Source organism: Gopherus evgoodei, chromosome 16 (genome assembly GCF_007399415.2).
Source record: "Gopherus evgoodei ecotype Sinaloan lineage chromosome 16, rGopEvg1_v1.p, whole genome shotgun sequence".
Classification (NCBI taxonomy): Eukaryota; Metazoa; Chordata; order Testudines; family Testudinidae; genus Gopherus; species Gopherus evgoodei.
Genome location: NC_044337.1, coordinates 5,804,221 through 5,827,950, shown reverse-complemented (window position 1 = coordinate 5,827,950; position 23,730 = coordinate 5,804,221). Strand labels below are relative to the sequence as shown.

The 23,730-nt window shown below is 48.6% G+C and overlaps 1 protein-coding gene across 2 annotated transcripts; it reads left to right on the top strand.

Annotated features, from left to right (window-relative positions):
- Positions 1 to 251: 251 nt before the first annotated feature.
- FUT7 (fucosyltransferase 7) lies at positions 252 to 22,356 on the top strand. 2 transcript variants are annotated; one of them, XM_030535871.1, is made up of 5 exons: positions 252 to 262; positions 303 to 306; positions 13,010 to 13,375; positions 16,056 to 16,192; positions 20,141 to 22,356. In XM_030535871.1, the coding sequence occupies exons 3-5, from the start codon at positions 13,246 to 13,248 to the stop codon at positions 21,260 to 21,262; spliced, it is 1,389 nt and encodes a 462-aa protein (XP_030391731.1). In that variant the 5' UTR covers positions 252 to 262; positions 303 to 306; positions 13,010 to 13,245; the 3' UTR covers positions 21,263 to 22,356. The 2 variants fall into 2 exon arrangements, with proteins under 2 accessions (XP_030391731.1, XP_030391730.1); XM_030535870.1 differs by lacking the exons at positions 252 to 262; positions 303 to 306 and having other exon boundaries at positions 12,794 to 13,375.
- The last annotated feature ends 1,374 nt before the right edge of the window (positions 22,357 to 23,730 follow it).

Genomic DNA, 23,730 nt, shown 5'->3' with positions numbered 1-23,730 from the left:
GGCAGTGTGAGTGACTGTTACCGGAAGATGCCCAGAGTACCCTGTAAAGCAAAAGCTCCTGACCAGGACTACTCTAACGCAAGCCCGGTAACTAGTGGATCTTTAGGAGGTCCGACCCATGGTGGGCTGACTCGGCCTGGCATCGTCCGGTGAGGAAGCTACCTGGGTCTAGGAGTGTGTGTACCCATCTTCCCTTCCCCTTTCCGTTCCGTGTGGGCTACTGACAGTCTGATCATCTCACTGAATGCAATCAGAGTAAGCGGTGCCATCTCCCAGAGACTAGCCAACGCTCTTTGCTGAAGGGAGGTGTAGGAGGGTCATGGCCATCCTCGTTAGCCTCTCCTGTGTGAGTACCCTGTAGGGAAAAATCCTTAGTTTATAAGCCGCTAGCGTGGACAGGGCACCCTCCCTGTGTGTGTAGGTGGAAAATGGGTAGGGGGTAGTCTAAACATTCCATCTCACCCCCTAAGAGTACCCCAGCATATTACATGTACGTACATTATGGTTCATCAGCCTGCAGGTATTTAAAGAATTGGAATATTTACATGCATAAAAATCCATCTAAACAATGCCCACTAGAAGGTACTCTAATCTAAATAAAATTATACATCTAAGAGGAGCGTTTAATCACCAAAAAGCCCTAACACAGCGTGAGCAAATTTGTCTATTAAGAAAAAAAAACGGGTTAATTTAAAAATCATCTTGGCTCAGGGATGGAAGGGGGGGGGGTTGCTCTGCGTTCAGGGTCAGGAATCAGCGCGGACTGTGCTTGGTGCAGGGAGGGGCTGCTTTCAGCCCCAGCTGGCTGTGAAAAAATATAAACAGAGACAAACCAAAAGCAATACAAGTTACAGAACTAAGATTACATTTGCAAAAATTAACTGTCCAGTAAAATCCAACAGTGTGCCTTTGTAACCCTGGAGTCAGTGTGGCTTGGTAACACCAAAGAAGCCATAGGCAGCTGACCTGGACTGGAATCTCTGAAAAAGACACCGCAGGAGATTTCAGGGTGTAAAAAAACAGCCTTCCCAAAAGCGGAAGCATGTTGAAAATTCTGGACAAGCTGTATACAGGATAATCTCCCATCCACCTCTCCCCCTTCTCTGAACATTATACACAGAAGTGGCCAGTCTGGACGTACGTGTGTGGGTATAAAAGGGGCTTGGGGTATTAATGTTTTCCTGAGTAATAAGGAAGCGTTCCCAATACTCTCCATTGTTGTTTTATTATTTTATTAATAAAGCTTTAAAATTCAGTTATATGGTGTGTTTTCTTTATCTTCCCCAACGATCCTGTAGTGTCAGCCTGGTCACCTGACACGAGGAATAGACTGGTAACAAAAATTTGTCACAGTTTGGTAAGCAATTAAGAAGGAGGGAGCCCTGCAAAATTTACACCATTTATTTGTTTTACCCTTGTTATTTTATGTTTGCTTTGCTTGGTACTGTTGGTGTTATATGTTAAAAACTGCATAAGTAAAAGTAAGCCTTAATAGAATAAGGAAACACTATCTGGTTCTGGTTCTGTTCTGTTTAACCGGTTACTGTTGTTTTTCCGCTCTGTTCATTTGGGCGTTAGAAGTGTGGGCGAAACTGAACCTCTCGTTCGTAATTCCTTGGAATAAAAGCCATGCGTGCGAGGAAGCTCTGAGGTCAAATTAAAATCCTTCTGCCCCGTCCCCTGTAGCAGTCAGTATATAAAAGCGGAAAAACCTGGCTTAAACTGTAATTTCCTCTGCTCTCTATGTAATTCACTTTTCTGTTTAAATGTCAGCAAACAAATAAATGAGTCTCTGGGTAAACCCTCTAAAAATAGTCCTTTAAATTATATGTTAAGTAAATGGCCTTTGCCCAATGGGCCATGTGTTTTTGTCCAGGTGACAAGCCTCACGAGGAAGAACTTAAATAGTCTTGTAAGTTAAAATGTTTAAGGAAAAAGACCAGGATGGGTGGGGGCTAGTTAAGAAGCCCACCCTCCTAGCTAAACTGGTAGTGAAACAAGTTGGTGCCCATGGAAGGGACGGTTCAACAAGAAAAGCAAAATCGGGCCCAGGCAGGCAGGCAACAGACAAAGAATTAAAAAACAAGTTAAAATACTTTAAGGGTGTAGTTAAAAAAAAAAGTAAGTGTAAGCATTGGAATTTCAAATACCTAGAACTTACTTAAAATAGTAAGTTAAATTAATAAAAGTGGCTGTTAAAAAACAAGCAAGTAATTTAAGGGAGAGTGAGAAGTTAACTCTACAGTTGCTAAAAAAACAGCAGTTAAACTTTGTAAAAATGCTAAAAAAAAAAGTTTTTGGTGTCTGTAAAATGTTTGTAAATAAATTCAAGCAAAAAAATTATTAAATTGCAATCATATGGTTTGGCTATAAACAATTTAGTTAAATTAGTTAAAAAATGTATACAGTGTCATGTAATTAAAAACCTGGGCTGCCTATAAAACAAATACAAAAAATATGGGGTAATTCCTCTGTTTTGCCTAAAGTTAACAAAGGTATTTGTATATTTTAAGCAATAATTGTCTGCCCAGAAGGGGTGGGTAGACCTGTTTTTTTGTCTTTCAAATAATTAAAAAAAAACTAATGCCAGCTAAACAGCATTCAACATACCATGCATTTACGGGCACAACAAAAATTATGTTTTGTGTTCTATGTTCTGTCTTGTGGTGTTTATCTTGTGGCCGGAATTTTTGTGTTTAATATTTTTATAAAATAGTCTAGTTTAAAATCAAACAAAAAAATTAAATTAAAATGCAAATACTTGTTTTGTTCAGCTTAAACTACGAAGTATTTAAATAAATCAGAAAAATGTAATATACTAAAGTCTAATGCATTTCCTTAAGTAAAAAAAAAAAAAACTTTACTGGTCAAACTGTTAATTGCAAAAATTGTTGTTAAAATTTGCATACCAACAGTCTTTAAAAGCAAGGACATAAAAAGTTAACCCACTCCCCATATTGTACATGGAATCTTTCTGGCTACCTCAAATTTCTAGCCAGAGGGCTGGGGATGGTGAAAAGCTATTGAACTAAAAGTTGTATTAAGTAAACTCAAAATGGGTGTGCTTGTCCTGGCTTGTTACTCCAAAGTTCTGTAATAAGGTTATTTTAGTAAAAGGGTATATGTAGCATACATTAAATAATAAAACTAATGTACTGTATAATGGCAATGTTTATGTGTTTATTATTAAAAAAAATATATAAGTAAAAAATAAAAGTTTCCTTTGTAAATTAAAAAAAGCCAAAAAACCCAACAACAACAAAATAAGTTAACTAAAAAAAAAAAATTAGCTAGCAAGCTCAGGCTATCAATAAGACACTAACTCCACTCAAAAACACTGCTCACAGTTAAAACTTGGCTAACAACTAAAAAAAAAAAGCTTAAATTTGCCCACACAGCTATAAAATTTGCAAAACACTGCCAGGCACTAATAAAATGTGTTAAGTTTTTTTTTTCCATAGGTAAAAAAAAGCTACCCAAAAACCCTAGCAGCCCTGCCACTCCTTGAAATCAAAAAACTAAATTAATGTAAAGGTCCACCAACAAAAGTCTGCTCTGGCTCCACCCTGAAAAGGCCCTTATTAAGTCCCAGTAACTACCAACATTGCTGTAAAATGTCAAAAACTGACTGCTTGAACCCAAAATTCTCACTGCAAAAAAACCCCTCCACATCGGAAAAATTCTCCTACTAATAATTAGCCTATTTCACCTTCTAGCTCCACTGTGCCTTCTAAACAGTAAAAAAAAAGTACAAAATAAAGTGCTAGTAACCTCTCCCTTGTCCACTAACAAATCTATTGTGCCTTTAAATTTTTCTAAAAAAAAATCAAAACCATTACAAAATAATGTGCTGGTAACCTCTCCCCTATAAAATGCTACACCACAACTGTTTAAAAAAAAAAAACAAAAAAACACTCGCTCCACTAAAATTGCCAAAGTCCAAAAATTCCTAACTAAAATAAACATTAAAAACTAACCCTAGTAAAAAAACAAAAAATTATACACTAGTAAAAAAACATTTATAAAACCCATGCTTAAAAATATAATATTAATTAAATTTTGGGGTTTATTCTACAGGTTGCGCTCTGTGTTTTAAATAAATCCTTCAGCATATATAGCTCTCTCTAATTAAATTTTAAATAACAAATACCTAAAAAGATTGTTCTACCACTAAAAATTTTACCCATATTAGAATCATTCCAGTAACTAATAATATATACTATTAATAAAAATGCCTTTTAACAGTATCTAAAAATAATAAAATAACAGGTGTATTATAGTCCTACACCAAAAAAAATGGTATTAAATATAACTAAGGCTAAAAAAGCATTGCAATAAAATCTAGTATGTATAAAAATTCAAAATTTCCTAAATAACCAGCTAATGGCCATTCGGAATAATCTTAAGTACCAGACTTGGCCCACTGCCCTTACAGATGCATCAAAAATACCATCTAATCTGTAATCATAAAAACATATGTGAACACTTCCTGGGTAAAAGTGTAGCTTCACAGGGCGAAGTGTGCGTCCTTATAATAAATAAATACTGTACTTATGTCCCAAAAAGCACACAAAATATTAACAAGCACATCCTCTCAGCCAAACAGGCTTTTAAACAGTAAAAAGCCCAGAAAAGAAAACCCACTATTTCTAATTCCCTCTGGGGCTGGTTACCTGAAAAAACTAGGGAAAGGCATTGTTCACCTCCTGCTCACTGGTGTGGTGTTGTGTATTGTTACTCTTTTCTTGCTTGCTTGCTATAGGCACTCCAGCTCCCTAAAGCTTAATCACGTTATCCTTTAAGTGTGAAAACACTCAGCCAAAAGTTTGTTGAGTATTCTCAAAGGAGGGAGTTGTTGGTGTCACTCTGGCATAACCCTAGGTAACTCGGGCGGGTGGTAGACCACAAGTGTCAATGAAGCCCTCTCCTGTTGTAGGCCTCAATAAACCAATATTCCTCCATGTTAAACACTTTGTGTAACCTAGTGTAACCTAATATGTTAAAAGTTGTAAAATGTAGTGTTAGTAGTTAGTTTTCGGTTGTAACAGCCAGTTCTCTGCTGTAATACATTAAAGCTAGGCTAAAGCACGCTCAAGGCCGTTTTAAAATACTGTATACATATCTCAGCAGCAAAAACAAACAAACAAACAAACAAAAAATTAAATAAAAAAAATACTGCAGCTAAATTAAAAAAAAGTAAAAAATTAGCTAGTCAGCACAAAGAAGTTGTGTAGTAAACAACTAAAATGTAAAAAAAAAACTGCTTGTTTTAAGGGTGCAAAATTTAAAATTGTTTCTCCCTTGCACCTTATCTAAGCTCATATAAACTTAGGGCTTGTCTACATCACAAAGTTGCAGCGCTGGTGAGGGGGTTACAGCGCTGCAACGTAGGAGGTGTACACATCTGCAGGGCATCACCAGCGCTGCAACTCCCTGTTTGCAGCGCTGGCCGTACTCCCATTTTGTCTCGGGTGTAGAGGATCCAGCGCTGGTGATCCAGCGCTGGTAATCAAGTGTAGGCACTTACCAGCGCTTTTCTTGACCTCCGTGGAATAAGCAGGTATCCCAGCATACCTGAGGAAGCCTCTGGTAATCAAGCTGGTCTCCTTCCCCGGTTTGCTCTCGCGTTCCCCGAACCCCGAGCAAGCAGGTCTCCTTCCCTGCGGTTTGCAGGGTGGTTCGGGGAACGCGAGAGCAAACCGCGGCGAAGCTGGTCTCCTTCCCCGGTTTGCTCTCTCGTTCCCCGAGCCCCCGAGCAAGCAGGTCTCCTTCCCTGCGGTTTGCAGAGTGGTTCGGGGAACGCGAGAGCAAACCGCGGCGAAGCTGGTCTCCTTCCCCGGTTTGCTCTCTCGTTCCCCGAGCCCCCGAGCAAGCAGGTCTCCTCCCCTGCGGTTTGCAGAGTGGTTCGGGGAACGCGAGAGCAAACCGCGGCGAAGCTGGTCTCCTTCCCCGGTTTGCTCTCGCGTTCCCCGAACCCCCCTTGAAGCCGCCCAACAGCGCTGCACTATGGCCACATCTAATACCACTTGCAGCGCTGGTTGCTGTAAGTGTGGCCACTCTGCAGCGCTGGCCCTATACAGCTGTACTAATACAGCTGTAACAACCAGCGCTGCAAAATTTTAGATGTAGACATACCCTTAATTTGCTTCTCCACCCTGGTGTGTTTATTGGCGCGGCACATCAGGCGACGGACCCCCCCGCTGTTGCTTGGCCTCAGGCAGTTATCTGCCAGCAACAAAACCCTTCTTGTTACTCTTAACACCTCTTGCTACTGCGACTCCAAGTGTGATTTGGTCTTCCTGATTTCGCTCCTTCAGCCTGAGCAGTATTTTTATACTCCTCCACTTCTTGTAAGCTTCTTTTTTGTGTTTAAGATCAGCAAGGATTTCACTGATAAGCCAAGCTGGTTGCCTGCCATATTTACTATTCTTCCTACACATTGGGATGGTTTGTTCCTGCAACCTCAAGGAGGATTCTTTAAAATACAGCCAGCTCTCCTGGACTCCTTTCCCCCTCATGTTATTTTCCCCAGGGATCCGGCCCATCAGCTCCCTGAGGGAGTCAAAGTCTGCTTTTCTCAAGTCCAGGGTCTGTATTCTGCTGCTCTCCTTTCTTCCTTGTGTCAGGATCCTGAACTCGACCACCTCATGGTCACTTCCTCCCAGGTTCCCATCTACTTTTGCTTCCCCTACTAATTCTTCCCAGTTTGTGAGCAGCAGCTGAAGAAGAGCTCTGCCCCAGTTGATTCTTCCAGCATTTGCACCAGGAAATTGTCCCCTACATTTCCAAAAACTTTCTGGATAGTCTGTGCACTGCTGTATTGCTCTCCCAGCAGATATCAGGGTGATTCAAGTCTCTCATGAGAACCAGGGCCTGCAATCTAGTAACTTCTGTTAGTTGCCAGAAGAAAGCCTGGTCCATCTCATCCCCGGTCTGATGGTCTATAGCAGACTCCCACCGTGACATCACTAGGGTGACCAGATGAGAGGGAGAAAATATAGGGACACATAGAGGGGGTGGGGTCCGCCGGCAGAGAAAAAAGAAAAAAAGCCAAGTGCTGCCGGCAGAGCAGCAAGGGGGGGAAAAAAAAAGCCAATAAAGCCGAGTGCTTCCAGTGGAGTAGCAAAAATAAATAAATAAACAGACAAATAACTAAATAACTAAATAAATAAGGCAAGTGCTGCCGGCGGAACGAAATATCAGGACAAAGATCGGTCAGGACGCAGGACAAACACCTGAATATCGGGACGGTCCCAATTTTATCGGGACGTCTGGTCACCCTAGACATCACCGTTGTTGCTCACACTTCTAAACTGAATCCAGAGACTCTCAAGTTTTTCTGCAGTTTCATACCAGAGCTCTGAGCAGTCATACCCCTCTCTTACACACAGTGCAACTCCCCCACCTTTTCTGCCCTGTCTGTCCTTCTTGAACAGTTTATATCCATCCATGACAGTGCTCCAGTCATGTGAGTTATCCCACCAAGTTTCTGTTATTCCAATCACATCATAGTTCCTTGACTGTGCCAGGACTTCCACTTCTCCCTGCTTGTTTCCCAGGCTTCTTGCATTTGTGTATAGGCCCTTTAGATAACTCGCTGACTGTCCCGCTTTCTCAGTATGAAGCAGGAGTCCTCCCATCTTGCACTCTCCTGCTGGTGCTTCCTCCCGGTACCCCATTTCCCCACTTATCACAGGGCTTTGGTCTCCTTCCCCCGGTGAACCCAGTTTAAAGCCCTCCTCCAAGTTAGCCAGCCTGCTTGCGAAGATGCTCTTCCCTCTCTTCGTTAGGTGGAGGCCATCTCTGCCTAGCATTCCTTCTTCTTGGAACACCATCCCATGGTTGAAGAATCCAAAGCCTTCTCTCCGACACCACCTGCGTAGCCATTCGTTGACTTTCACGATTCGACCGGGGCTGACTTGGCCAATAAGATCTTTCTCACTGAAGGCTGAGTTGTAAAGAGCTCAGCCCACCCCTCTGATCGCAGCATGAGCTCCCACAGAGCGAGGGTGGGGAAAGTGTGAGACCTGCCAAGGTAGGCTCCTGCCATGCAACAGCCAGCAGGCTCCAGGGGGCTGTTTGTACAGATCCCAGCCCCCACTCTCGGGGGACCTTTCTCCAGGAGGACATGACACGGTGGAGTGACAGCACCTCGGGAGCTGAATATCTGTCCTCACTTCCTAGCAGTGCAATGGAAAGTAGGTGGCTTTGCCCCAGGTGAAATTTTGTATTGGAGTGAACTGGCCTCCCCCATTCCACTGCCCTCTACTGGGTGTAATCAAAAAACCCTCAGCTGTGTGTCATAGACCCCATGCCACCATGGGCCAATGGAGATTCTCCTTTAGCTCAAGGGGCATGCAGTCGAGTGTTTGGGGCAGGAGCGGCGCTGAAGCTTAGAGTGCCTGCTGCTTGCAGCCCAGTGACACAGGGCCCTAGGCAGCCGCAGGCTTCTTGTGGTCTGGCCTTCACAGCAGGGATGTTCTCATGCGCACTGCCCGTGCCCTTGGGCACTCCTGTGGCCTCCTCTCTTTTCTCTTGGGTGTGGGTGACAGCGCTTGTTCTCAGGAGATCAGCATAGGATGATTAAACCCAGCGAGGCGGAATTTGGGCTGCAAACCACCTATCTGGCTTACGATCAGCGAGCGGGGGGGGCTGTGTGCAGATAACAGGAAATAGGACACACATTTGGGTAGGAAAAAACACCCAACTCTGAGCTGTAGCTGGCCTCAGAGGGTGCCGGGGGCGTTGCCTGAACCACATGACACTTCCTACTCCTGGCATCAGCGAGACACTGAAACAGTTGGCTGAGGGCAAGTAGCTGCTGGAGCCCCTGGGAACTCTTCAGGGCTCTTCCCGCTGGTTTGCCTAGGGACCCCCGCTCCCCAGAGCGCTTGGGGGAGGGGACCGAAGGGGGATTAGCCTGAAGCCTTGAGGAAAACCCCCTTGTGCTGGATTTAGCACAGGGGAAGGGACCCAGGGCTGCTAATTTGCGGCTGCAGCACTGCCCTGACCTGGCAGAATGCCCTCTAGCAGCGAAAGGGGAGGTTGGCATTTTGTCTCCGCAAGGAGTTGAGGGTCTAGAGGCAGGGAAAGGCAGTGAGGGCACTGTCCTCTCGTGCCACACAGGAGCTGAGGAATCTGGCCAGCAGGGCCTGGGGAATTCTAGGGTCTCCTCTGTTGAAGAGATTTCAACCTACACAGCAGGGCCAGATCCTGCCTCGGTTGCCCTGAGCAACCCCAGGGGGTGGAGGGAGCCCAATGCCTGGTGACTGGTTTGGTGGGAGGGAGTCCAGTGTTCAGATTCGCCCACCCATGGCACTATCCCATGACGACCAGTGCCATGCAATTCCCAGCAGGCTGTGCCCAAATCACCGCCAGCAGCCGAGGGCAGCATGGTTCAGGGACCAAAGCAATGAACCAGGACTCAGGAGGCTTGGGTTCTATCTTTGCCTCTGCTGTGTGACCTTGGGGAAGTCATGTCCCTTCTCCGTGTCTCAGTTTCCCCATCCACCCTTTGTCTGTGGATACTATCTCTTGCTATGTGTTTGTACGGCACCTAGCACATTGAGACCCTGCTCTGCTGTGATACAGATAATGACATGGAGCCTTGCCGAGTGGCATGATTGGGAACGGGAACTGGGACTGTCAGGGGTCTGCTGGGGGCTGACTTGCAGGGGAACAGAGATCCTGTCCCTATATATGGCACACACCTGCTCTCCTTCCCTTTTCTGTGGCAGCAACATGCCAGTGGGGGCGGCGGGGTGAGGGAGGAGAGTTCAGGGAGAGCAAAAAGGCTGCCAGTCCCATGTGAGCGGGTGGCAGTTTCAGGATGAGTCACTGGGGTCCTGAATGAGCCTGGCATCCTGTTTGCAGTCAGATTGTGACAGGACACAGACGGCGGCACCCAGTACCACACTGAGTCAGAAGCCTGCCAGCCTGTCGGGTCCGGGGCAGGAGCTTTGAGCAAGGGCGGAGGGGGCTGGCTGGAGCCCTCCAGCCTGCACCCACACAGGCCTGTCGGGTCTGGGGCGGGTTGAGCAAAGTCATAGGGGGCTGGCTGGAGCCCTCCGGGCTGTGCCCGCACAGGCTTGTCGGGTCTGGGGCAGGAGCTTTTAGCAAGGGCGGAGGGGGCTGGCTGGAGCCCACTGGCCTGCACCTGCACAGGCCTGTCGGGTCCGGGACAGGAGCTCTGAGCAAGGGTGGAGGGGGCTGGCTGGAGCACACCAGCCTGTGCCCACACAGAATTACTGTGGCTGGGCAGGTGCCCTGGGGCAAGACCATGCAGGGGTGGACCCAGATTTCTTATGAATCTCCTTGCAGGGAACTGCTGCTGAAAGCGGAGGAAGTAGCTACCCTACCCCGGGAGTAGCTGTGGTAATAAGAGTGTTTAACGTGTGCCCCTCAGCCACCCAGCTCAGTTTTTACATTTTTTTTTGGCTTGGTTTGTGAACCCTTGTGACCCCCACACCTTAAGTCAGGGGTTGTCAAACGGGGGGTTGGGACCTCTCAGGGGCTCACAAGCTTCTTACATGGGAGGGTCGCGAGCTGTCAACCTCCACCCCAAACCCCGCTTGCCTCCAACATTTATAATGGAGTTAAATATATTTCAAGTGTTTTTAATGTATAAGAAGGGGTCGCACTCAGAGGCTGGCTGTGTGCAAGGGGGGCCACTAGAACAAACATTTGCGACCCACTGCCTGAAGCACTGCAGGAGCCACATGAATCAGGCAGAAAACCAACACCGCTCGCAAAATGTTTATCCCCCCAAAAAATCTTCATTCCAGATGAAAAACATCTGCTGCCCTGTGGGAAGCTTCACACCTAGTGCATCCCACTGCTAAGCTTTAGACGTGAGGCTTCTACACAAACCACCCTTCCTGGTTCGTTCACACCCTGTTTCATTCACAACCTCCTTCGCCCTGGGGTTGGGTTTTTGTTGTTGTTTGGACGCTGAAAGTTGAAACGAAATTGGTTTGTGTCATTTCTAAAAGTTCTTTTGAAATCTCCGCCAGGATAATTGAAATGTGAGCTCAGGGTTGACAGTTCCATGAAAAAAAAAAATGATTTCAACTGTACATCCAGGTGGGAAATCTTTCTGCCCAGACACTGCAGCCAGTATCTGCCATACTGCTTACTACCGACCCCAGCAGAGGGCTGGCTGGCAAATCTGCTGGAACTCCAAAGAAAAGTAAACCCTGCTAAGCCCAGCAGTTGCACTGTGCTCCTTAACCACCAGAACAATTTACCGAGGGGGGGGGAGGAGTGGATTCACCATCCATGACTATTTTTTAAGTTACGATCAGGTGGTTTTCTAAAAGCTCTGCTCTAGGGATGACTGTGTTGTACAGGGGGTCAGACTAGATGTTCCCAGTGGGCCTTTTTGGCCTTGGACTCGATGAATCCATGCCTAAGCAATCCCCATGACCATCAGGCAATCCCCGTCACTGCCATACAGAGGGCAGGGAGAGATCATGGGTCAGCTTTAGAGGCACTGTGGTCTAGTGGACTGAGCACTGGACTGGGAATCAGGAGATCTGGAGGCAGCTGTCAGCTCTGCTGAATGACCCTGGGCAAGTCATTTCCCTTTTCTAGGGCTCAGTTTCCCCATCCGTGAAATGGAGATAAGGATCTCACCTTCATTCGTAAAGTGCTTTGAGCCCTGTAGATGAAGAGAACTATGTAAGTGCTAGGTACCAGTATTATTAGTATTTATCACCACCCCAGAGCCTCCACTACTCAGAGCACAGGACAGCAGAAATCAGACTCAAATATCTCTAGGAACAACGCGGCTGCCCAGCACTGCGTGCCAAGGCAGTGACACAAATGTCACACCCTCCTGATGCAGTGACCCGACCTGACAGGATCAAGGCTGACCACATTACAGGCATTGCACGAAGGGCTCAACGCAGCCATGGTGCACATACCCCATGAAAAACCCAGCCCAACCCACAGAGCTCACAGCCCCATGGAAAGTGCACTTCCTTGCTAAAGGTTTTTCTCTGATATGTGCACCCTGCAGATAAAGACAGTGCCTGACTGATTGTCTCTGGGAGCTCAGTGGTCTGTAGTATGCATTCTATTCATGATGGGGGTAGGTTAAAATCTGCAGTGAATCTCCCAGGACTCAGACAGTGTGGGGGAGCTCGATGGGAGGATCAGAGCTGAAAGGGAAAAGCTTGTTCCCCACAATCTCTCACTGGTTTCCCCACACAGGATCCCCACTGGTGTCTGCTGTTGTAACTAGCCCACCTACAGGAGGTGCAGTTAACTCTGCCACTGCTGCGTAAAGTAACACATTGTGCAGAGCGCCACCGAAGACATTTCCATGAGCATGGCAGAGATCAAAACCTCCAAAGCTTGGTTCTTTTGTAGCCCATTTTGTCACCAGGACGTCCCCTCCCCACCCAGCACACACTCATCTGTTTATGGAATAGGTGAAAGAGGAAGAAATAAATCTCTGAACGAGGACATGCCATTTTCTGCTTCTTTATGAAGGAGAGTGAAAGGGCTCCAAAGTGTTATCCCCTTCCCCTGTCCCACACCCACCCCCCTGGCAACTTGTATTTTAATGAGCAATCTTGTCTGGCAGACTCTCTGGCTGACCGGAAAACTAGCAGGCGTCTGCTGCCAAGAAAGAGGAACGTGATTAGCAGAGAGAGGAAGGGATTTGGGGTGATAGTTTTGTGAATTTTCATTTAACTCAAATTCAAATGCTAACGTGACTAGCAGAGAGAGGAAGGGATTTGGGGTGATAGTTTTGTGAATTTTCATTTAACTCAAATGCTAGGGAGAAAAATGTCTTTCTTGGCGACGTGAACCCCAAATGCCTTGATTAGGGCTGGGAAAGTGGCCAATATCCCCCACAAGCCAGAGAATGCAGAAGGTGACAGGCTGGAGAAAACAAATGGGGAAAACCCAGGAAAAAAAATAACCACAACTTTTTTTATTGAGCAGGGGTGGGGCCTGGAGGGGAGAGAGGAAGAGAGAGAGCACAAGTAAGCAAGCTCAGGTCATCATGTAAGGAAAGCAAGAAAGGGTTTCCCTTCACTGGCTACCTCATGGAGGGCTGGAGATGGAGGGATATCAGCTGTCCTCTCCAGCCTTGCTTGAAAGCCCAGCACTGCTTCTTGGAGCTGGTACCTAGGAGTGAAAGCAAAGCCTGGTGGGGAGTGGCTGGGTACATTGAGAAAACCTTCTCTAGAAACAGCTGAACAAGCAACAGGAAAGGTTGTGGAGGAAGAGGAGATGGTGACACCACAGAAAAGCAGAAGTTATCGAGTGACCACAGCCTACTCGCAGCCCTCAGCTGGATGGATTCCTTCAGCATTACCCAGCAGACAAGATCACACTACGGTGCTTCTGATACTACCGGAGGGTAAGTCTCTGAGCTCATGCCACTGCCTAAAATCAATGCTAGCAAAGCAGCCAGGAACGCAGCAGTCAGATGGGTAGAAGCTGGTGCATTTTGGACCAGGGCTACACAATCTTCAACACTGTGCAGAAAGATTAGTGAATAGCGCTCTGCGACAGCAGCTCCTCTAGAAAGAGTCAGGAAAATGCTGCACAATGCTCCATTAAACAAGATAAAATGAAAATGCAAGAAAACCAAACCTCGCTGTTTAACAGGGGGGTGACATGACTTCATTGCATTTAAAACCAAAACTTGCTCTTCAATGTCCTTCTGTGAACAGGAATTGTTCTAACCATCGCGACATGTTAGTGAGGAACATTTGAAATAGACATCTCAGCGCCACTCCCACGAGGCGGCTCCAGAATCAAGGGCTAACCTTCCTTCCTTGCAAACCAAGTACAATTTAAATCTCGCTAGGCCAAAATGTGAACCCCAGGCCAGGCTCCCAATTCCTCTCTGCCTGAGTAAGTAGTGTGCTGAGGAAGGGTTTGATCCGATAACAGAGGGGTGAAAATAGCCTAGCAGTGCGATCCAGTCTCCCAAAGGGAATGATGGACGCACCGGTGCTTTTCACTGAAGATGTAACTTAGTACAGCTCTGGAGTCTGGACTGTAGGGAACAGGGCTGCACTGAGTGAGGCATGGATTAGTTGTCACCTAACATTCGTTCTCTGTATATTCCACAAAGAGGATTCAGGGAAGCAGAGCTTTCCTGTCTCTTCAGGTACGTGAGTTTTTCTGCAACTAAATCCCAGCCGCTATATTGTCTAGAGACAGGAGAGGAAGAAAAGAAGGGATGTGTCTCAGAAGCAGCCTTTCTCCGGAGGTCGGGGGAAGAACATGAAACTGACTATAAGATTATTTTTTAAATCAGTGTTTAAGCAGATCAGCTAGGCAACAAAGGTAAAAAAATTCATAAGTCCCCAAAGTGATTTAGGAGCTTAAGTTTCATTGGCATTCAATGAAATTAGGCTTCAAAGTCACCTAGCGACTTTGGAAAATTTTACCCTCAGAAGCCAGATTCTCCCAGGCATTGGGCACGTTGGGTGCACATTGGGTGCTGAGCTGGTTTTTTTTAAATCGGGCCCATATTTTGAGTGCTGAACATTTGGAAATCCAGCTCTGAGCTCTTTGGCAAAACTCAATCCTTCACATGTGCAAAATGTCAAATGATTGAACAGGCTGGCAGCTCCGGCTGTGGAGGGGATTGAAATATCTTCCAGGCTTTGTTACAAACACGGAAACCTGCTTGGGCACTGCTGACCTGCGGGTGATTGCAGCACAGCCACTGATGGCCACTGCCTTTAGTTCTAGTCCAGCTTTTGCTGCCTTTATTGATGTTATTCTCGGAGACTTGGAGCATGTGTTTTTCATGGCACGGACCCTGGAGCGCGGGATGGGAGCCCTGAGGGGGCTCTGTGACGCTCAATAAATCAAAGCTGTGCTTAATTTTCAAAGATTCTGAATTCTAAGAGCTTGTCTACACACAAAAATTGTGTCACTTTAGCTACACTAGTGTAGGAAAATCCTCTCCAGGAAGGAGAACATGCTAGATTGGATAAAGGCCCCTTTATACCATTGTCGCATCTCCACAATAGGGGCTGTGCTGGTGTAATTGTATCAGGAGAGCTCTTACTGACAGCTACACCAGGACACAAACTCAGTGTGGATCAGGCCTCGGGCAGTTCTCCATTGCACAGCTGCGTGTGTGGTCAGTTACACCCGTGCAAAGTGCTCCTATTCTGATCTGGTAGCATTTGCCACCCACTTTGTATTGATGTATGTGACCACACAAGGTGTGGGGGCAACACAACTGGGCCCTACTTCTGTGTTCTCCTGCCTCTTCCCCTAGGTTTTACCCCTCGGCTATACACACACATGCAAAAACTACAGTGAAAGAATGTTACTGAGGTTGCAAAGTCAAGTCCTCTCAGGTTAATAAATGCCTGAATTAAAGGTGCGTGTTCAGCCTTCGTTTGCCACGTCCCTGTGTGCACGTGTGTTATGATACAGTCTTTAATCACATGATCAAATGCTATTTTTTCCACGAGCCCCTGACCTCTCTCAGTGCACAGGACAGGTAAAGGAGCCCCCAGTCTATATTTTGTTTTCTCCGCGCTGTTCAGCATATGGCCCCAGAGGTTAGTTATTACGCACTATTCAAACCTTGCTCTGAAGACACAATGGTTAATTTGCTCCTGGGCTCTCCTGTGGCGCTCCTCACGGAAGTATCTGGCTACTTTACAAACACCACCCCACTGCGAGAGGAGGGGCAGTATTTGCTCCATGTTATAGATTGGGGGGGGCTAAGACCCAGCGAGATTAAAGGTTACAAGTGGTCACTACTTTTGGGTGCCGCATTTGAGATGTCGCGCTCCTTATTCTTCAGCGTGCTGGAGCCCTTGATGTGCAGCTCCCAGTGCTCAGCACATCAGCAAATCAGCCCTGAGGGTCGCACACTGGGCACTCAGCAAATGAGCAAACCCATAGTGACCATCTGTGAAGGGTTTCATGGAAGTGATTTGCCCATCCTCACACAGCTCTGTAGCACAGGGTTGGATAGAATCCAGCTCTCTGGGAAAGTGTTCAACTGCCTTAGCCGTCAGACTGTCCTTTCTCTTCCTGCAAGCCCTTGCCTTATGCAGGACCCACCTTCCAAATTCTGCAAGGAGCAGCGCACGGGGACCCTACAGACAATGTTCTCTACGACACAACACAGATTCAGCCCCAGCACAGGCTCATCCTGCGCACTGAAGGAGACTGGGGTCTTGTGGACGAAACAGTATGTAATTAAAGACTGTCTCATAATGCACAAACTCAAAGGGGATGAATTAAGGTTGTGCAGGCAATTTCACTCAACAAGAGGTCAAAGCACACTATGGAACTTTTCGTGCGCTGTAGCAGGGTCCGCATGGACAATGCATGGCAAACTGGTGCATGGTAGATGTACACCCCAGTTTGCCACAGATTAAGTCTCCATATAGAAAAGCTCTCAGTTAATTGATCTTGCTGCCTGAAAAGTGTTTATTTGTATTTAAAGTAGTGCAGGAATGAGTATTCTCTGTTAATGGCCTCAAAAGGCAGCAGGAGACCCAGGTTCTGTTGCCAGTTCTGCTCATGACTCTCTGCATGACCGTGGACAAATTGCTTCCTCTGCCTCACTTCCCCCCTCTATAATACTGGGATCGCAACACTTCCTCCTCCACCCTTTGTAAAGTACTTAGAGATAGACAGTGGGATCTGCATACTCCTATGAGACTGTGTGTGAATGGTGTAGGCAGTATTGCTATCCACTGCAGCCTGGTCAGTCCTGGGGCTGGTGTACGGAATGAACCAGAGATGAGGTTAAATAATCAGAACCACAGCCCCAAACGCATCAGAACGGCCACACTAGGTCAGCCCAATCGTTCATCTAGCACAGTGTCCTGTCATCTGACAGGCACCACTGCCTGATGCTTCAGAGGGAATGAACAGAACAGGACAATTAGCGAGTGATCCCATCGCCCATTCCCAGCTTCTGGCAGTCAGGGTAGCGACACCCAGAGCATTGGGTAGCCAAGATGGTCAGGGATGCACGTAGCTATTAACGGACCTGTCCTCCATGAACTTATCTAGTTCTTTTTTGAACCCTGTTATATTTTTGATCTTCACAACATCCCCTGGCAACAGGGTGACTGTGCGTTGTGTGAAGAAATACTTCCTTCTGTTTGTTTTAAACCTGCTGCCTGTTCATTTCATTGAGTGTCCCTGGTTCTTGTGTTGTGTGGTGGGGTAAATAACATTTCTCTAGTCATTTTCCACCCCAGTCATGACTCTCAGAGCCCCCCTCAAGTTTTCACAAGTGCTGTCTGATTTTGGATGCTCATCTTGGCACACCCGTGCCCTCAGCTCCCACTGAAAAGCAGCACTGGAGCTCTGCCTGGGTGAGCCAGGGCTCGAGATGGACTCCCAAGATCAGTGGCCACTTGTGATAGATTCGTAGCTTCAACAGGTAGAAGGGTTGGCTGTGATCATCCAGGCTGACCATCTGTCGAACAGAGGCCAGAGAGCCTCCCCAGAACGACTCCTTTGGAACTAACACAGAGCCTTAAAAAAAAATCTAATCTAATCTCCCCCAACCCTGAATAAATTATTCCAATGGTTAATTTCCCTCACTGTTAAAAACATACACCTTATCTCCCATCTGACTGTGTGTCTAGCCTTGGCCATTGTGTTTTCTGGCAGGTGGGTGACCAGCCCTCCTGTTTTTAAAGGGACAGTCCTATAGCTAAGCCCTCCTGCAAGTGGCCCAACTTTTTCTTAAAGACAGGCAAATTGTCCTGTATTTTCTGTCTGGTGGGTCCTGCTGCTGGACGGATCCCTGCTCGCCAGCTGCCTGCCCACCAGCAGTGAGTTGGGGGGTCCAGTGGCTGATGATGGGAGTGGAGGTGCAAGGCTGGAGGTGGGATAAGGATGCAGTGTGTGGGGCCAGCCACTCCCCTGTCCAGATCTGTCAGCACAGCCCCGCTGCATGCTGGCTTTCAGCCACCAGGGCCCCGTCCCACGTCTGGATGGCGGTGACTGGTGAGTGTGGGCAGGTGCCAGGCAGAGGCCGGTTACATGTTACCTTGGCTGCCCACCCCTTGGTGCTTTATGTGCTCCCCCTCTCACTGTCCTCTCCCTGCTTTGCCCTTTCACCACTACCTCCAGCCCCGCTGCTCCCCATATCCCACCAGATGGGTGCGTCCCGCTCCCAGGGCCGTGGGGAGAACCAGCCCCTGGTCGGAGCGCTCAGCTTGCCAGCAGCCTGGCTGGCAGGTTCCTTCCTTCCCCCGCCGCCTCTGGCTGGGCTGGCACCTTTGGAAAACCCAATAGCCTCCAGCCTCAGGAGCTGGCCAGGAGGACCTGAGCCCTGCATGTGCCAAAGCCCCGCACAGCGCTGGCACAGGGAGCCCTCTCTGCCACTCAGCTAAGCTCCTGAGTGTGGGGGGCAGCGATTTCCAGATGGTTCATACCCCAAACCTGTAGGTCCACAGCAGTCCCCTACCCATCCTGGGGCAGGTACGTAGCACCCTCTTCACCTGTCCCTCCCTCCCCCTCCCCGCCCCAGCCCTGGGTCCATTCCCCAGGGATCGTGGGGCTGCTCCGTCTCCTAAGCACCCTCCCCTGCTGAGCCACCTCTCTGGATGGGTTCGCTGTGGGCCCTGCAGTCAGGTTCCCTGGGCCCAGGTGCACAATGCTTCCTTAGGGCTTAACCCCTTCCTGCCTGCACTGTAGCTGGGGGACAGGAAGCGTCTGGTAATGTCAGTGGCCAGCAGCAGCCTGGAGGCGTTAGCTGCATTTTAATACTTTGTGGGTAGGAAGGGACAAGCTGCTTCCACATCCAGCCATGGTGGGGATGGGGGAAGCTGAACTCAGCAAAGACACAGGCCAGGGCATTCCTACCCCACCCCACCCCCCATGGCTGGAAGCAGCTCCCGTCCTTTCCCTCCCACACAGTGCCGAAAGGCTGCTGCTGGCCACACGCTGGTGGGAACCCTGCAGAAATCTGGGGGGAGGGGTGCATGTGACCCTGCATCCCCATCCCCAACCCACACACATGCCAGTTGCCTTGGGAAGATGGAGCACCAGGTACCAGGAGAGGTGGGTCTGTCCCTGGGGCCCAGCCAGGCACGGAGGGTGGAGAATGTCAGGCAGGGAGGAGAGGGTTGGTCGGTCACCCCCCGTGAGACAGAGGTATACTGGAGTGTATGTGTGTCACCTCTCTCCCTGTGAGCCCTAAAGATAAGAAGGCAAATACAAAGAATCCAACTACCCAGTATTTCTTTTTACCAGGGGCTCAGTCAACTTGGTGTTAATTTGAGCGTTTGTACTGCCTAGTTCTGACTGGTTGCCGTTGAACTCGCTTGAATAAGAGTAATTTTACCGGGTGTCCTGTATTCAGCTCAGGGAAATATGGTCACCCTAGGCAGGTCACTCTCTGGAGACTATGGAATTGGACCAGCTGGTGTGTTTGTGAGCATCCAGCTACTGGGGCTCTCATGCCAGGGCTGTTGAGGCAGGGCTCTGAGCTTTGCAGCTGGAAATAAACTGCAGAGGCCCCGCTTCTGCAAAAACACACCTCTCAGGGGTATCATGGTTATAACCACCATAAATAAATACAAACCTTCCAGCATGTGACCACATCCCCTTCATGCTGTTTAAACCCTTGCGCAGAATGAAAATAGAGCCATCTACATGCACGCTGCAGCTATCCTAGGGCTCAAACGTCTTGTCCTGGCTGCTAAACAGCAGCCCCTCTCCCACCCCGGGCATTGCCCAGTCTCTTCCTAAGGGCCCGAGACTGGCTAGTCTCAACTGCACCAGAGTCTGCTCCAGCTAGGAAGTGCTTCCCTCATCCAACTCTGCAGCCCTCTGCTGAAATGTAATCCCCAAAACCTCATACAAGGCATCGCCTCTGGGCAGCACTGGGCTGGGACAGCTCATGGCAGGAGGGTCCCATCCAAGGGGCAGCAAGAGTCCTGTAAACCCGGTCACACAGATCAGTGACCACGTTCTGTAACGACCTTAGCTATGCTAGTGAGATCAGCTCTTCTCCTTTCCTTCCATCTGCGAGTTCCCTGCGTCCCCTTCAGTTTCCTCCCAATCCACCAAGATGCTCACACACCTGCACCCTGAAAAGAGGAGGCTGCAGAAGGTGCATTGTTATATGTTGGAGGCTGATTTTTACCCTCCTTCTTCTCCATTCCAGGGGCTGGACTCAACACTGTTCATGAAGCAGAAATTCTGCCAAGAACCCAACTCTCCCAGCAGCTCAGCACTGCAGGTGCAACGTAAGCTGCTGCTCAAGATGCAAACTTGCTCCTTGTCTATGCTGAAGGCCTTGGCCAGTACAATAACATTTGCAATCATTCTCTGGAATCTGAATTTCCTTGACTACCAATCTGAGGTCCCTGGCCCAGCCCTGGGGCACAGCAAACCCCTGACAGTGCTGATCTGGCACTGGCCCTTCCGTCACACCCAGAACCTCAGCACTGATGTTTGCGCAGACCACTACAGGATCAAGGGCTGCCAGGTGACGGGGGATCACAGGCTCTTTAGCCAGGCAGATGTTGTGGTGTTCCATCACCAGGAGCTGCAGAAGGACAAGGAAAGACTCCCAACAGAAAGGAGGCCTCCTGGACAAAACTGGGTGTGGGTTACCCTGGAGTCCCCCACCAACACTAAGGCACTGACTGGATGGAACCGAACCTTCAATTGGGTCATGACATACAGACAAGACTCAGACATCTTCATGCCTTATGGGGAGCTTGTGCGCCATTCATCAGCCAGCGTGGACATTCCAACTAAAACCGGCTTGGTGTCCTGGGTCATCAGTAACTACCACCGGACTCAGAAGAGGGCCCAGGTCTACAGAGAGCTGTCCAGGCACCTCCAAGTGAACGTGTACGGGAAAGCAAACAAGAAGCCACTGTGCCCAGACTGCCTCTTGCCGACCACCTCCAAATACAAGTTCTACCTGGCCTTTGAGAACTCCATCCACCAGGACTACATCACTGAGAAGCTGTGGAGGAATGCGCTGCTGGCCGGCACCGTGCCGGTGGTGCTGGGGCCCCCCCGAACCAACTACGAGAAGTTCATCCCTGCAGACTCCTTCATCCACATTGAGGACTTCGGCTCCATGAAGGAGCTGGCCAGCTTCTTGAAGACCATGAACTCCAGCCGCTACAGGGCCTTCTTCGAGTGGAGGAAGAGGTATGGGGTGAAGCTCTACACAGACTGGCAAGAACGGTTCTGCACCATCTGCACCAAGTACCCCCACCTGGCCCAGGGGCAAATCTACCCTGACCTGGAGAGCTGGTTCAGTGTTTGAGAAGATGGGGCTCGGCCAAGCTGAGGCTTTTCAGAGATGTGTGACTTGCACAGAGAAGCCAAGCTGTCTGTGTTAGTGGAAAAGGATGTCTGAGTGGACTGGCTAATTCTGAGTCAAGTGGCTGGTGGGGTGACTGAGGGCACTGAGCAGGACCTGGGTCTGAGAGCCAGGAGCTCTGAGTCCTGGTTCCAGCTCTGACACAGACTTGCTGAGACCTGAGCGTGTCGCTGGTACTCAGCTTCCCCGTCTATAAAAGGCTCGTACACTTACCTACCTCACAGGGGTGTTGTGAGGATTAACCAGTGCCTTGGAAATGGCTAGTTGCTCCCCTTTGCCCCCTCAGGAATAAATGGGGCAGAGGAGTGAGGTTGGGGGGAGGGGTAAATGTGACCCCCTGCTCTGCATTATTGTATTTCAGTGCTAGTGTGGGGCAGATGGGGGCACTAGCAAGGATAGTGAGATCAATGAACTCTCCCTGGGGTGCAAAACCCTTTCAGATGCCAGCCAGACCTCGAGCTGCAGAAGGAAGGCCGGTCTCTTCCTTGCACTCTCCTTTCTGGGAGGTGCTCAGATGCCCTCCCAGCGACAGGCGCCCATGTAAGAAACTGAAGCGATAGAAGGAGGGGCTCCAATTGGTCTGTCCTTGTTGTGTGGTCCGTTTCCTCCCAGCGCCGGAGCCCCTGCCATTTTGGTGGTGGCGAGAGCAGGCGCGCCAGTCCCAAAGAGATTTCTTGTCTTGCTTCTTTTTAGTCAGTCCCGGTGCACTGCTTGGGGGGCACCAGCTGCGCTGGTGTGGTGAGTGCTGGCAAGGCACAGCCCTTTCTCAAGAACAATCACAGCCCGTTCAGTGCTGGGACAAGTCATAGGGGGATGGCTGTGGTTTCTCACTCCTGTCTCGTATTCTTCATATCTCTGACAGGAAGCCGTTGAGTCTGGTTTCGCTCTGATGTGAGGTTCCCTGCAGCAGGTATGGCCTGCCCGAGCCCTGAATGCACCCGTGGAAGGAGTGACTTTACGGGAGGAGTCCTTGTGGTACCTTAGAGACTTCGTGATGAAGTGGGTTCTAGCCCACGAAAGTTTATGCCCAAATAAATGTGTTAGTCTCTAAGGTGCCACAAGAACTCCTCGTTGTTTTTGCTGATACAGACTGACATGGCTACATCTTTGAAACTTTTACGGGAGGGGTCATGCAAAGGAGCTGCAAGCAGGAGATGCCCCCAGGCAACGAGTAGCGCCTCCCATCCCTGCGGGAGTCAGTGTTAGTTAGTTTAGTACAATAGGAAAATAAGGCTGAGATTTTCAAAGCCACCTGATCTGAGTGCTCAGTTCCCGTTATGTTTCCACATGCCCCCTGCACAGGATGGATGGTGCTCAGCAAACGAGCAGCTACTCGTTTTACCCTCATTCAGCATGTGATACTTTCAATGGAATAAAAGGGCACAGAGAGGCAAAGGTGTCAACCAGACCCTGTCACTGCACAACATTAGACCGTTAAACACAGTTTGCATTTGAGTACACGGACGCATGGCAACAGACACCACTAAAAGCACCTTCTGTGAAAGATACAGAAAAAGGAAAAACAATTAAAGCCTTGGAAATGTGAAGTATTCAGTAAGGTTTTCATTGTAAGGGTAGCCAGAAGGTTCTCAAACTTTTTCTTGCTGTGACCCCCTTTGAAAATATTTCAGGCTGTGACAACCCTCCACCCCAAAAAGTGATGTGCCCTCCACCATACCATGCCACCCTTATTTCTGCACTGCTGCTGGCAGCAATGCTGCCTTCAGAGCTGGGTGTGCAGCCAGCCGCTGCCACTCATGACCCCGCTACAACAGTCTTGCAACCCCCTTTGGGGTCAGGACCCCCACTTTGAGAAATGCTGCGTGTAGAGTGTTTTCATCAGGAAACTCCCTCCCCCAGCTGACAGTTTTGCAGACTGGATTAAAGATGGTAATTTATGCTTCTCTTTGGGGAAAAAAAGTAGTGGAGATAGGCTGGCGCTGCTGGTGGTAAAGTTTGATCCTGCCGCCTTTAAGGAAAAACAAAACAAACACACACAGCAAAGGGACAGGGCAGAAAAGAATGGCAAAGACAGAAAATGCAGCTTCTCTGGTGTCAACTCTCACTTGCAAACTCACTGCTGGAGAAACACAGGCCGAGCACTGTCTTTTCTGCCACTCCAAGACCCAGCCCGCTGGTACCAGTGGCAGGCTGTTTAGGGCATGGCTTTCAGGTCACAGGCTCAGAGCAGTTTGCAGAAGAGACAGCGTCAGCCCAGCCAAGTCGGACTTACTAAGCAGCAGGCAACAAGGAGAGCACTAAGAAAGAGAGGTAATAAGGTGGGGAAGGAAAGGGACGGGCTGCTAACGGGAACCCAAGTTGTAACTTTCAGGTGGCATTTGTCAGGACCACCCTTGGGCTGGCTGAGGCGGACACAGGCTGGGGCAGTCTGGTGGAACTGGCTGGCAGCT